The sequence below is a fragment of the Thermobia domestica genome, chromosome 2 (genome assembly GCF_964235325.1).
Source record: "Thermobia domestica chromosome 2, izTheDome1.hap1.1, whole genome shotgun sequence".
Lineage (NCBI taxonomy): Eukaryota > Metazoa > Arthropoda > Insecta > Zygentoma > Lepismatidae > Thermobia > Thermobia domestica.
Window position 1 is genome coordinate 108,419,295 of NC_137455.1, and position 15,762 is coordinate 108,435,056.

A 15,762-nucleotide genomic window follows, 5' to 3' on the forward strand; every position below is an offset into this window, starting at 1 on the left:
TAAGCTCAAAATATTGTAAAACATTTGTACTACTATCAGAAAAACGTAAGCTAGTTTTGCAAATGGTTCAAGGGCTAACTATAAGTTTTAACTGACAGTAGCCATTAAGTTGCTATTTTCTGTATCTCTTTTCAGCTTTCGTGTCGTAACTTACAATATATTGGCCGACCTATACGCAGATTCAGATTTCTCTAGAGACGTGCTATATTCATATTGTCCTCCATATGCCCTTGCCATAGATTACAGAAAACAATTAATTTTAAAGGAGTTGATAGGTACGTAGCTTCTTTCTGAACGTACTAATAATAACTTTTACCTAGTGCCTTCATAATCGTTTTCTTATTTCTAACAGTAAGGTTGACGTGCTACTACTTGTTTGTATTCTTTCTGGTAAGCTTCCTTTTTATTTCCTAGCCTCTTAAAAATAATTATTAGTATCTGATAAGAACTGAGACATGTTTATAATAACTTGTTAACATACACCTTTCTTAACTGCATCTAATATTTAAAGTACAGTTCCAGTGTTCCCTGACGCCTTCCTCAGCAGACCTGAGCAACTCACGCACATCACTTCTTATAATTTTGTCTCGTACTCCGTCGAGTGCACAATAAACACTGATGAGGACAAAATGCTTGTTAATATGATCATGTAGGTTCCTTGTACTTAAATCGTCTTGTTGTGTTGAAAACTTCTGTAGAAGCTTTTTATAAAATCTCATATTTCCGTGCTAGCTTGTAGAAATCTTACCTACTTCTAACAGGAACTTCGTGAAGATGCTGTTACAATCTAAAATATACAATTAAACGTTAATCTTCACGCTAAAGTTCAGTGATTACAGGCTTCTTTAATTTTTCGAGGATTTTGTAAAAACGTATAAATGTTTTCATTTTATAGTAAATGCTTAGCAAACAAGTTTTTTGACTTCATTTATGTTGGCCATGCATAGCGCAAAATTAAATTATAAGAAATGAGATGAGTTCCATGTGAGTTGCCCAATATCTGCTGATGAAGAAGGTGTTAGGAACACCGAAATAGTACAGCTAATAGTACATTAAATATTAGACGCAGTAAATAGAAGACGTTATACAAATTCTTTGGAAATAAATTGTTATAACTCTTTTGTTGACATGTAGATGAAAAAGTCTGTCATATTTCTGTGAATGTATGCCTTCTAAATACGATTTATTGGTTCACTGAATAATATAGCTTATTGAAACCTTGTTTTCTTTTACATTACAGTGAATGAGTATCACTGTAGGTAGATGGATATTGTTAAATTTCAGATAATAGCTCACATATTTAAAAAGTATTTGCTCTTATAAGTAACACACGAAGTGCTGTTATAAACCTTAGATAGTATATTGCAAAGGTAAAAGTGGAGTAACAAAGGTAATTAAAGATATAAAAGATTTGTGTGAGGGAGGGAAAGAGAATAAATGTGGTTTAAGTGAAGAGAGGAAAATGGATAGTGGTGCTGTGCTTGACTTAAGTATCAGTTATAACCTATACTTAATTTACATTTTTACCTTGATTATAATCATTGCAGATACGCAATCGTTAACTTCATACCAGATACTGAGATTGATTTTATCTTTGATTATTTTAGGGTACAATGCGGATATTATATGTTTGCAAGAAGTTGATGCGAAAGTGTTTGATTTTGATCTCACACCTGTACTGTCTGTTTTGGGTTATGAAGGTGTTTTTGATAAGAAAGGAGGTCAAGTGACCGAAGGTTTGGCTTGTATATTTCGTTCGTCCAGATTCAGGTAAGTTTAAGTTATTCATTATTGTTTGAGTGAGAGCCTATTAATATAGTGATTAGTAGAAAAATAATGTTTTCAAAACGAGTGCTTGTTTGTTCAACTAAATTGACATTAAATGTACGGTACTAGTTCCTTAGTTTCTGATGCACTGAGTGTCAGTGAACTCAGGGTCATAAATTTAAGAGATGATTCCTTATATCAAAGAGATACAATTCTTACAGGCTTACAGGATTCTCAAAGAGATATCTGATAAACATTGGTCGGAAAACGCCTTTTAGAATTATAAACCGCCTAAGATTCGACACATCACGTGTTAAAACGCCCTGGCTTTAATCGTGAGAGGTTCAAGGAATTATACAAGAACTGATATGCTTTGTATCTAAAGATCCTTATTTACCAATTTCCTGAAACGAGAATAAATTTCTAAGTACTAATTGAAGTCCCTCCCACCCACCCCTTCCTTTGCGTGAGTATTTGAAAGATTGTGAAACATTGATGTTTAGACAAGGCTGTACTGATTCCATTGTAATACTGTAAATCAGCCTCGAGAGGTTCCATAAGTTAGAATGTTTTAAAATGTGATGTTTGCATTTTCGGCGGCTTGTAACGCTGTAAGGAGTCTTTCTCCTACCCATGGTTATTAGAACTTATTTTCTTTCATTTGATATAAGGAATCACCTCATAAATATATGACACTAGGTTCATTAACACCTCATATATTACTACTATATCCACTATCCTCTCCCATATCTTAGGAATGCTTCAGTCAGCTTCCTTAATGTGCTAACTTCCAGTGAATTCTATTTTGAAAACTTTAGTTAAATTCCGTTTTAACTTAACAACAATGGACTACGATTCAAATCAAAAATTCTGGTAGGTATACCAAATTGTCGATGCTGATTCAGCATCATAAAGCAATAGAGAGTTACTTGAATTATGATGTTGTTTGCTCTGTTCTAGAAAGCCAGCAATAACGGCGACAGGAACCCATGTGCTGAATATTCAACTATCACTCAATTAAAAATCGTAAGACTCCACTGTAGCCTTTCATGAGCACTAAACCGAAGAGAATTCAGTTTAGAAATCATTAAAAGCGTCATAGTCTGGTATCATGCAAGATAGAGCGTAAAAACGTCCAATCAAAATACTATTTGATCTGCAGCAGTCAGAAATATATACTTTCCGCGAGCCTTTGTACAGTTTGCTTCAGAAGAAAATATATTGTGTACTTACAGAAATCCTATGTAAAATTTGCCATCTTATTTTGTCATTGACTTTACTATCACTTTTCATGAAGTGCATTTTATAAGTAACTTGTGACTAAATGAAGTAATCATACTATATTTTTTCTGTTTCAAATTAAATCATATTGTCTTTTAAGTTATAGAAAAACTACAGTAGAGTAGGTTCATCCATTCGAGATCTATTAAAGAAAGAAATATCCGCACTTTTGAAGGCATATGTTCAATCAAGTCAGTGATAGTATAGTTTTCTACTATCTTTTTTCTGGCTTGTAGGTCAAAAAAATAAAATAAGATAATAAAATCTTATTTGGTAATTATACAAGAGGATACCGGATGGCATAGTCAAACGCAAGACGTGTCTGTCTCGGATTCGGAACCCACTGAGGGTATTGTGTTGTCCTTATCACTATTTATTTCATTATCATCACAGTATCATTACCGTGAGGAGCACAATCGTTTAACGTTAAACTCAAATAACATATATGGTACACCCAAAGAAACTTATGTCGGATTTTGACCTTATAAAGGAAAACGCGCGAACGTCAAATAGAACATACCTGAGAAATCAGAATTAATCTCTATCAGCATTAATAATCTTTTTCCAACACTCGGAACATGTTGGTAATGTTAAAATGTGTTGAAGCGATAATGATTAAATGTAGGGAAATTAGTATTGGGTGATAGTCTTGCAAGTTTAGAATTAGATTGTTTAGAGAAAAATGAAGTTTTGTTGTGTATGATGCTGTTGTTGGCCATGCTGTTAAATTGAGATAATAAAAAATTGAAAGTGTGATTGAGTTTGTAATTCGAAGTGTTGAAGTTCCGTATGTAAATGAGTTATATAGTTACTGTAAGAGCATTGGTACAAGTTGAGAATAAATATTATTGTTTAAATGAAAATTTAGTATTTGCAGCTATACATAATTTCAGATGAAATGTGTTTATTTCCACATCAGAATTTGGTACATGTTTACTTGTGGAATTGAATAGGGCAGGCTATGGATTCCACGGGATAGAACTCAGCATAATATGTATGAAAAAGAGTCATCCATTGTATGGGCCATTTTGTCGGGATTTCGGGTCCACCGTCCCCACAGAGGATTGTGTAACGAATAGAACAAATAGTAATCTGATGGTGTAGTCTCTGGGGAATATGAGAAGCACATAGTGTTTCCCTTACAAGTAGAGTAATGGTAACCTTAACAACATATTGTTTCGCGTTGTCCTGAAGCAGAATAACATTTTTGCGATTCACAGATGTTTTCAAGTTTTCATGCACACTTTTCAGTTGCTGCGACTATATCTAGGTACAGTTGCCATGATCGTCTGACCAAGTAGTAGCACGATACCGCAATCAATCCCCCAAACACAAATCATGAATTTTTGAAAATGATCGATAGTTTCGGTTATCTGGGAGTAAGCTCTTGTGTTGCGAATGGATGATGATGAGCAGAAATGAACCTCTCATTGCACGTCAATACTGTTAAGGAACAGGTTCCTCCTCTGGCAAGAAGAAGAAGAAAAAAAAGTCCTCATGTCCAGTGTTCGAAGTGGGAAAAAAAACAGAGGCGGTATGTTTTATTACGATTTTGACTCGACATACCGGCTACCTAATTGTTGAAATGCAGTGAGGGTATGTTGCCTCAAAGATTGCATTTCTAGGTACATAATGACTGAAAACAATTGATAGCTTCTCTGTAGTAACACTGGGGGAGGGCGTGGAGAGACTTTGATCCCCTCCAACTTTCTAAAAGAAAAAAAATCCCCTTATGTTGTATTATAGAGAATTATACACGAAAATGCTCAAAAACCGAATGAGGATATTAATAATTTCCTGCGGGAAAACTCCCGGTCCCACACTCGACTGTGGGGTATTCCAAACACCTGGAAGGTCCGCTCCCACAGCACACAACCCGTAAATCCACCCATGCTCAAAACATGGTATTTATATAAATTAAGGCAAGAAGATACACATGCACAACAAAGAAACAACTCAATATGGCACATCAAAATATAAACTAGGTGAACTTGTTTGCAGATTCTTCATTTTAAAAACAAAAGGTAGGATAAAGGTAAGAAAAATGTCGGTGTTGTCAACTTAGAAATTATTTCTACATAAGAAATAAAACTTTTTAGGTGCAAAGTTATTCGTCAATTACTGTGTATAAAAATGGATTTATTAAACGTATTTAGCATCTACTTTCCAGTGACGGTATGTTTTAATCATTGTTAAACCAGAGACGTTATGCCTCTATCACTAAAAAACCAGAGGCGGTATGGCATACCACCGCATACCGTCTCACTTCGACCACTGCTCATGTCAGTCTCTAAATCACAGTCAACTCGTGTCGGACCCATCGTCCCAATTTATGTCGTTCTGAACTTGTCGAATAGTTCGTGCACTGCTATTCAATGCTTCTCCCAGTGTTTTGTATATTCGGTCATTTTCGTGTTCGATAGCCACCGTGAATGTATTGTATTCTAGGACTTGTAGACATCCGGTACGTGGTGCGTTCTGGATGGATTCATCCCCGTATTATAGGCTTATTTACTTCATTTCCAGGGATATTATTATTATTATTCTCGTTTCACTAGCGTCTTGCTTTCAAAGTATAAAGGTCGTATAACGCTGTTTGGATTTCCTATGTTTGACCTGCTTTCATTGGCATCCGCTTAATTTTAGCGAGCAGTATCAGTAGGCCACAAAAGGAAACACTCTTGAAGCGTTATCTTTCTTTTTCTTTTTTTCTCCTCTTGAAACAAAAGATACTGCGGAAGCGCGTGCAGTTGCACCACAAGGAAATGTGACGAAATATTTTCATACCTAATATAGTTTTTTTTTTTTTTTTTTTTTTTTTTAAATAAGGGAAGCACAAAGAAAAAGTAACTTACCTGATTAAACCGGCGTGGATCCGCCATTAGTCTGCAGAACAGTCGTGCTTCGTTTGGAATGGAGGCATAGAAATCATGAATAGTTTTCAGAGGAGTATGGTACCATTCCTTATGCAGTTCAGCACTCTGTTCCGATAGCGAGAATAGAAGAGAGGATATATGTTTCGGAGTCTAAGCACCAAAATTGAACACAGGTCTTCAATAATCTTGAGATATGTGAGTTGGTCGATCCTGGGGAGGAAGGTTTAGTTCACCTGATGTTCATAAAACCATAGGTTAGTAACTCTAGCAGTGTGAATTCACTCATTATCATCTTCGAAAATTGCGTCATTGACTGGAAACATCTGGACCATAAAATGCACGTGGTCATCTGCGCTTATAATCATTGGCTGTAATGTGTCCTTTAGCGTAATCAAAGAACCCACAACATAACGGAGCCGTCACCATGTTTCACGCTAGAGAGGAGACAGTTCGAAATATAAGCTTCTTTCCACGTCTGGCATACATGAGCACACCATAGTGTTTGAAATAAGTTGAAAGAGGACTTGTCGGCGATATTACGCATTTCCAGTCATTGGAGCCCACTTTACATATTCTCAACTACCATTTTCTTCGCACCAATACGTTGTTAGCGTTGTTGAGCAGTTTGGAAATTGCGGATGTATTCAGGCTGTGTAAGTCACGTTAAACTTGTCATTGTCGCAATACGGTATTACAGGTACACGGTCACTGATGATTGACTTCTTTAATGTTCTATGATTCCTCATACTGAGGCTTCTTATTACTCTTCGCCGATTGAAGTGTTTAGTAGGAATATCAACACTGAGGATGTTTTGCCATGTGTTCTATAGGTTTTCACCATCTTAGCCACTGTTCCTCTCGACACATCTAACACACTGGCCACCTTACATATATTTGCACCAACAACGGCGCACCCTTAATTTGGTTTCTGTGAAACTCCTGAAAGTTCTTCCATTTTGCATCACACCGTCTACTCGGTTCAGCATACGCCTCCCATTCTACCTCCAAGTGTTTCCATTAATTTGATAACTCTCTCTCTCTCTCTCTCTCTCTCTCTCTCTCTCGCTATATATATATATATATATATATATATATATATATATATATATATATATACAGGGTATTTGAAAAAGAACTCCCTAGTTTTAAGTATAAATTTAATTGGGAAATGAATGAAAACACATCAATGAGTACATATCATGAAAGATAATTCCTTCAAATTTTATTTAATGTTGGTAAACTTCAACGTAGGATCCATTTGTGGTCCTGCACACGTCGAGACGATATTCCACTTCTCGCCACGTATTCTCATCTGTGTTGGGGACCGCAGTGGCTCAGTGGTAGAGCGTTCACCTCTAGTGCTTGGGGTTCCGGGTTCAAACCCTGCTCCCGCCAAGTGAACTTTGTGGTGGACAAACACCGTGTGCGTGGGTTTTCTCGGGGTTCTCCCGTTTCCTTCCACTTTTTTCATTCCCCCATTTCATTCATTTCTCATAATCACCGTCTCCTTTAGCCTAACCGGCATAACCGTGGGACGTAAAACTCAAAGATTTCATTTCATTTTCTCATCTGTGTTGAAAATTTGATCTAGACCGGTCGGGTGGTTCAAGAGTTATTAAGTTTTATTTATTTTTATATTTCTCCCCTCCCGTAAGTTCTACCGTCAAAATAATATGATATAAACCACCCCAAGTTCGAACCTCATCTATGTTGAAAATTTGATTAAGATCAGTCGGGTGGTTTAAGCATGATGAAGTCACAAAGACAGTCATTTTTATTTTCATTGTTTTACATATATCTCCCTCCTCCCCCTCCCCTACGTTGTACCGTAAAAGTGAAATGAAGAAAACATCCCAGGCCCGAACCTTATCTATGTTGAAAGTTTGATCGAGATCGTTCGGATGGTTCAAGAGTTACTAAGTTTTATTCATTTTCATATATTTCACCTCCTCTCCTCCCCCGAAAAGAGTAGTAATATGCTCCGTTAGTCAAGATCTTCCGTCAAGGTGAAATTATAAGAAACTTTCCAGGTTCGAACCTCATCTATGTTGAAAATTTGATTGAGATTGGTTGGGTGGTTCAAGAGTTATTAACTCACGAACATAGTCACTTTTATTTTTATTTATATTAATTTTTATATATCTCCCCCTCCCCTACGTTGCTCCGTCAAAGTGAAATGATAAAATCCATCCCAGGACCGAACCTCATCTATGTTGAAAATTTGATCGAGTTTGGTTGTTTGATTCAAGAGTTATTAAGTTTTATTTATTTTTTTATGATCCCCACCCCAAGCTACGCCATCAAAATGAATAGATAAAAACACTCCCAGGCCCGAACCTTATCAGTATTTAATATTTGATCGAGATTGGTCGGGCGGTTCAAGAGATTAGGAGTCACAAACATAGTCATTTTCAATTTTATTATATATATATATATATATATAAGCACCCCGGACAAAAAATTAGTCACCCCCTTGGTACTTACCCGTTAATACCGTGTAGCGCCGCTCCTGCCCTGGATGCGGTCGGGAAGAGTGTCCACAAGGGTCTGCAAGGCTGTCACACCCAGTTGAACCCACTCACGGAGGATAAGATCACGCAATTCCACCAAACGTCGGGGATGCTGATGTCGACGTTTCACCCGCTGTTCCAACTGGCTCCACAGATGCTCAATTGGATTGAAGTCCGGCGGTTTTGCGGGCCATTCGAGGTGTGGTAGGGTACCTGAGTGTTCCTCAAACCAATCACATATGGGTCCAGCTCTGTGAATCCTGTTGTTGTCGTCTTGAAAAATGGAGGCGTCTATAGCAAAGTCATCGCGAAGAAAGTAACTGAAGGGCAACACCTGCTGGTCCAGGATGTTCAAATAAACGTGCTGGTTCATGTTCGTGGACACTTCTGTGAGTGGGCCCACCCCATAGTACGAAAAACAACCCCAGAACATGACAGACCCACCCCCGGCCTGCACCTGACCTTCCACACACTGCGGGTGAAATGCTTCATGTGGCCGTCGGTGGACACGACGCCGGGCGTCATTCGAATACAGGCAAAATCGTGATTCGTCAGGCCATATGACACGGCGCCAGTCTGCTACTGTCCATGTTTGATTATTGGCTCACTGCAGACGAGCAACTTTATGTGCATGTGTAAGCAGTGGTCTTTTGCGAGGTACCCGACTCTATGTTCATTGCATGCAGTTCCCGTCACAATGTTCTCTCGCTGACAGGTTGAACTGGGCCTGCATTCACAAGCCTGGCAACACGTCTTCGGGCCGGATCTATGAGGATCTTTTTCCATCCACAGTTCTGACGTCGAGTTTCATAGCCACGTGTGTTACACCACTGCTTGTAGACACGTTGAACAGTCCCCGCAAAACACCAACAAATCGGGCAACTTCCATCACTGTGTGGCCATGGGTACGCTCAAACACGATTGCCCCTTTTTGCCACTCCGTCACGTCCGCGCTCTTCCCCATCTTGCCGCACACACACTGCTTCGAGCGGTTCTGTCTCACTCCACAGTAATGCCCTCTGATCGTCTCGAGGCAGTGTAGGCACGTTTGGCCATGTAATTCGACAAATACGCCATCTGTACCTGTTTGCCGACGCTGCCTTGCTCTCGCACAGGGGTGACTAATTTTTTGTCCGGGGTGCATACTCAAAAAACAAATCGGAAATAAGTTGGTGGAATGTTAGAGATCACTGTACGCTCTCACAGCCCTAACGATCTCTAACATTGCAGGAACTAACTTGAATACATGTGTTTTAAAAAAAAGTAAATAATCAGTTTAGAATTCTCAGAGCAGATTATAAGCGAGTGTTAATTAATTTTAAAGTATTTTAACAAATCTGTTTTCCGAATACAGGTTAGTGGAATCATCGAACATTATTCTGGCTGAAGCATTGACCACAAATCCTCTCTTCACTTCCATTTGGTCTAAAATAGAAGGAAATGAACCTTTAATGAAGAGGTTGCAGGAAAGAACCACATCAGTACAAGTAAGAATTGACCTTCTACCAGTAAGCTAAGGCTCCATTGGAAAGAAAATTCAATAAGAGTTGGTTTGGTAGGTACTAAGGTTCCTTGGCTCGAGTAGTGTTGCTAAAGATGTCTATATAACATAATATGGTTATTCGTGAAAAGGTCAGGACAACGTAATATCCTCAACATGGTTTAAGATCTCTTGAAAAATTAACTCCTTTAATGGAAAACTCATCTTTAAACTCGAACCGAAAGCGATGCTAAACGTGGAGAGTGTCTGCAGACGCGCTTCATAAACATATTTGTCCGTCCTCTGATGCGTTTAGAAACTTGGATCGATGTTCAGACGTACTTAAAATAGCGTGACTATGAAAACTATTACAAGGTACATTCGCGACGTGTCCCTTCCGGATTCGTGTAAAATTGATTCAAATCCGAAGTTCTCCGCAGCCCACTGTGTGTTGTACTAATTTTCACGGCCCATACCGGTGACACAACTATAACGCTCGGGCACAAAATTACTTTTAGTTTCTTTAGATGTAACTGGACATGTATTGCATGTTAAATCTAATATCAGTTACGTTTTTGGTATTGACAAATCTAAACAGTTTCTAACTGGAAAAATACTGTAGGTATAAACAAACTGTATTTGTGTGAGTGATTCTTATTACTTCCATGTTATACTAACAAGGAAGTTTTGTATTTCGGTCATAATGCGTATTTCATATAAATCCAGATACGACCAGGTTTATGTAAAGACCTATCATTTCCTTATTGATGTCTGTGTGTCTTATGTATGTACGTTCAGAGAATATTTCGTCAATGATAAATCACGTAAAACATCACATAAACACACGGGGCCCTACACAACTTTCTATTTGGTTCAATCAGGGCACTTTAAACTACAAGTGGTGCACCTTCCATAAGACCCCGTAGTTAGACTCAAATAGTTCCAAATTCCAACACCATGCGGCGCGCCGTTCGTTTGGTGAAAACAGAGGGAAAACAACATATATATCTACGTGTAATTTTAGTGCTGGTGAGGTTCTTGTGTGAGTTTTAAAATCATTTGAAATAAGTCTTTTTTTTTATCATGCCAGGTTGTAAGTCAGGACATACTAAAGGCGGTGGTAGGCATTCTTTTAGACCTCCAAAAGATTATTTAGACGAGTGGAACAGAAAAATTCCTAGAAGTGACCGTGCGTTAACCCTGAATGATCGTGTCTGTGATATACATTTCAGTGATGACATGTTAGTGAAAGTAGATTCTTTTACAGTAGAAGGGAAACTAGTGGAAATAAAGCGTGACAAATGGAAACTAACCCCAAATGCTGTGCCGCATAATTTTCCCGGGATTCCAAGCTATTTAAGTTTCAACCCGCGTAAACGAAAAATCCCCTCTAAACGTCGGCGCCCCCTTCTCCCCGGAAGAAAAAGAAATCGGAAGTAATTTCGAACCCAAAACCAGGTAGTGTGACACCAGTAGTTTATAGTGCTGAAGATAACTCAAGTGCAAGTAATTCAAATAACCTTGCAAATGAAGTAATGCGTCTTCGTAGAGAAGTGAAACGATTAAAACACATGCTTACTCGAAACCAGAAGAAGCGACGTGATCACATCAAAGAAATTGAAAAATTACGAACTATTATAAGACAGTACAAAACGGAAAGACTACCGGACAAACAAAAACTAGTCGTTCATACCATGACAAAGAAGAATGAATCAAAGAAATGTGGAACGCGCTATGAATCAGAATTCATTTTGGAAAGTTTGCTTTTTTTAATAAAATCAAGGAAAGGGTATGAACATTGTGCGAATCATCAATTGTTACCGTTGCCTTCCGTTTCTTTACTACGTAAATTATTGCGCGGTCTCAAGTGTAATTATGGCATAAATCCTCATGCTCTCTCAGCTATAGCTAAGGACATGGAAGATAGTGATGAAAATGGTCGTAATTGTGTGCTGATTTTTGATGAAGTAAAATTACGTGAGGATATTAGATACAATTCCAGCAAGTGTAGTTTCGATGGTTTTGTGAACATGTGTGAATTCACGAAAGAAGAAGATAAGAATGTTTTAGGCGACCATGCTTTAGTATTTTTTCTCGCTCCTCTTATGAAATCGTGGGTGCAACCCATTGCAATTTACTTTAGCAAGAATGCCACTGATGGTTATACACTTGCAAAAATCATCTTACAAGTGATTATCCAATTAGTAAATAATAACGTCAGGGTAGTGGCTTTCACATGCGATGGTAGTCAACCAAACAAAAAGGCTTGGAAAATTTAGGAATATCAGGAAATTTAGGCAATATAAGGAATTTCATTTCTAATCCCTGCGATGCCAATAGACAAATTTTTGCAGTGGGAAACATTTGTCATATCATCAAATGTATTAGGAATAATTTTCAAAAATTTGGAAGTGTAATTTACAATGGTCGTTCTGTGCGGTTTGATTACTACTGAAAACTATATGATTCCGAGACCAAATCACACACTAGTAAGAGAGTAGTTCCGAAATTAACTTCTTCTCACATAAACCGTAAGGCATTTCAGAAGACGAGTGTAAAATTAGCCACACAGCTTTTCAGTAGAACAGTTGCAACAGGTATGAAATTTTACCGAGAACTTGGAGTGCCCGGCTTCGAAAGCAGCGAAGATACAGAGTTATTCACGCAAGACATAAATCAAGTTTTTGACGCATTGAATTCCAAACGCCCAATAGAAGGACTTTGGAAAGGAGACGAACTTCACAATGTATTGATACATTTCTTCGAAATTCTTCAGCGTTCAGACAACACCTTTGCATCCAAACAAACTTTAGAATCTCTTCGAGTAACAGTTAAAAGTACTATTGAATTGTGTGAATTGCTTTGGTCCTCAGGCTACAAATATGTTTTAACAGCTAAATTTAACCAAGATCCTGCCGAAAGACATTTTGGTCTTATACGTGGTTTGAGTAGTGATGATCATCCGACATCAAGTGATTTCTTCCACCTTCACCTGCTTCAGTCCATATACATACCCGTGAAAGGAGCACTTTCTTCAAAAGCAAACTGTGAAGATTCCGTTAATGGAAAGTTAACATCCTTTACGCATCAGATAAGATCTATGGCTCAAATGGAGATAAACAAAAGCAAGGAAATAAAGGAAGGCATTCAAGACCACATAAAGAAATCAATTACATTAACTGACATTGAACCGGAATTAGACCCTTTTAATTTATCCGCTAGTGATCAGAGCACAACCGTAAGGGGGAATAATGTAATTTATTATTTGTGTGGCTACTTGCTTCACAGTGCAAGTAAACAACTTGTTTCGTGTAAAAATTGCTTGGCATCTTTGCAAAGTGACTCTGAATCTCCAAGTGATACAAATGCCGTTCATATTCTTACTCGGTTAAAAGACTTTGGGGGCAACGATTATAGTTACTTCAAATATTCCTCTATAGCATTTTATGATGTAGTAAGACAACGTGGACAAGCTGTTGGAACAGAAACTACAAAAAGAAGATGCACTTTGGGGTGATGTATTTTCTGATTGTGTGGAAATGTACGAAATACCAGTGTTCCGAAATTTATGTTGTTCAGAGGATCACCTGTTCATGTATTTACCAAAGTTAGTATTCCACTACATTAAGTGTCGTTTCATTTTTCGCGCGAAAGAAATGTCAAGGGAAAGAAGATCTGCATCAGTTGCAAAATCGGCGAGAAAATTGACAAAACTTTCCTCCAGCTAGGGTAAGTAGAATTTCTTAAAACATTTGCCTTTTTATATTTAAATTTAAAATTTCTTTTTCTACATACTGAGCTCCAGTTTGTTATTTTGAAAAGAGTAAATGAATTTTTATGGTTACTATTTGCTTTTTTTTTTTTTTTTTTCATCTGTGTGTGCATATGGCAAAAATATTTACGTGTTTTTCTTGCGCTAAGCAATGCATTTTCTGGCATCTCCTCAGTTTCTCTTTCACCAAACAGCACTAGCACCAACAAGCGGCAGAAACATTGTACTTCCCCAGTTCCACCACATAAGTTAAAGCGCCCTGGTTCAATATTCGTAAAGTGCCTGAAATTTGACATGTAATACCTTGTAAACGGTACAAACTGCGATAAAACTCTCTACACGAATGAATTTCCGAGAAAATTGTACATGAATTTGATGTATGACTTGTACCTATTCCCATTTGAAAAACTGAAAGTTGAATCTAATATGGCGGATCCAAGATGGCGATCGGGGTGAGTAACATGTGCAGGGTTCCCACGCCCCTGGAAAATCCTGGAAAACCCTGGAAATTGAAATTACCCTGGAATATCCTTGAATTTCTTTGCAGTCCTGGAAAAATCCTGGAAAAGTGAAAGTTTTTCAATTTCTTAACTAGTTGCAATTACATGCAATAGAATGCGAACGAAAGCAGTCCTGAGAAATAAAAATTGCGAGACCTAGGATATTTCCCTCTTAGTGCCGCATTCTAAGGCGGCTGAGTAAACGGAAACGCAACACCATGTTCGGTGTAATACATTTCCGCTCTGTGGAGAGATGTGTTCATTAGAGATTCCTGTGCTTAGTGTATTGATTTAAAAACATCACTGTTCTGCTTCTCGTATTATGTTTTTGACCTTTTTGTGTAGTCGAAGTAACAATTAAGCAACGTCACATCTTAATCTGCAATGACATTGTATAAAAGCGAGAGTGCATTACACTGAACATTGTGTATACTATGCGTTTACGGTTTTTAACCGCTCGTGTAAACTGCTCAAAGGCGTGCTACTGCCTTCAGAGCAATATCCATTACGAAGGAAGGAAGGAAAGAGAAACGTCCAGTTAGTTCATTGGCAATCTTCGTTTGATAGATTGTACTTTGTTCATGTGGTTGAATAATAACGACACTTTTCTTGTTATTTTAGTTAACGATTAGAAAAAAAAAATGCCTAAAGGTAAATCCACGTTCAGTGAAACTTGGCTGAAGATAAAAGAATATAAAGAGTGGCTGACTGTGTGTCCGGACAAATACAGTGCAAAATGTGTGCTTTGCTCAAAAGTGTTCGATGTTTGCAACATGGGTGAGGCTGCCATTCGAAGTCATGCAGCGGGAAAGAAACATTTGGCTTTGACAAACAGCCGAAACGGCACACTGCAGAATTTTTTTCAGCAGAAAACTACTGTAGGTAATGAACGGAAAGAAGTTAGTAAAGACGATTTGCCATCCACCAGTGCATTAAAGACGATTTGCCATCCACCAGTGCATCACCAACCATTCAGGTGACATCGCATTACTCGTACAATTCTTGTCAGAACATTTCGAGTCTTTTTACCTGTATGTTCCCCGACAGTGATGTGGCCAAACAGTTTTCATGTGATGAAACTAAGTGTTCATATTTAAGTGTGTTTGGTTTGGCGCCATATTTCAAAAATCTCCCTCAAGATTACGTGTCTGCGCAGCCAAGTTACGTTCTGCTTTTTGATGAAACTTTGAACTCAACGACAGCTATGAAACAGATGATATCCACGTTCGCATTTGGGATATTAACAACAGGGTAAGTAGATGTTACTGAAAATTTTCAGGATCCACTGACAACAGCAAAGCTCCATTTTTTCATATCAGTCACAAAGGACGTCGGCAATTTCTTGACAGTGGACCAGGTGGACAAGCCAATGATTCCTTTCCTCTGTGATGATCTTTATAATTTAGTGCGAAATATAATAAGATGATTTATTCTGAATAATAAGGTTGAAAGCATTGGTAATATTCCACAGCTACTGAAATTAGACATACAAGATTCTGCAAATTACACTCATCCAAAAAACATTGATGTTGGATTTGCAGCTCAGCATGAGCTTGATCAGTTACTGACTAGCAAG

At 37.9% G+C, this 15,762-nt stretch overlaps 1 protein-coding gene across 4 annotated transcripts in view; it reads left to right on the plus strand.

Annotated features, from left to right (window-relative positions):
- LOC145674573 (2',5'-phosphodiesterase 12) overlaps positions 1-15,762 on the plus strand; it is a 49,610-nt gene that overhangs the window by 9,290 nt on the left and 24,558 nt on the right. For all 4 annotated transcript variants that reach the window (XM_081744776.1, XM_081744770.1, XM_081744763.1 and 1 more), the window contains exons 3-5: positions 136-275; positions 1,608-1,770; positions 9,789-9,921. In XM_081744776.1, coding sequence (XP_081600902.1) covers positions 136-275; positions 1,608-1,770; positions 9,789-9,921 — 436 coding nt within the window. The remainder of the gene's footprint in view (positions 1-135; positions 276-1,607; positions 1,771-9,788; positions 9,922-15,762) is intronic.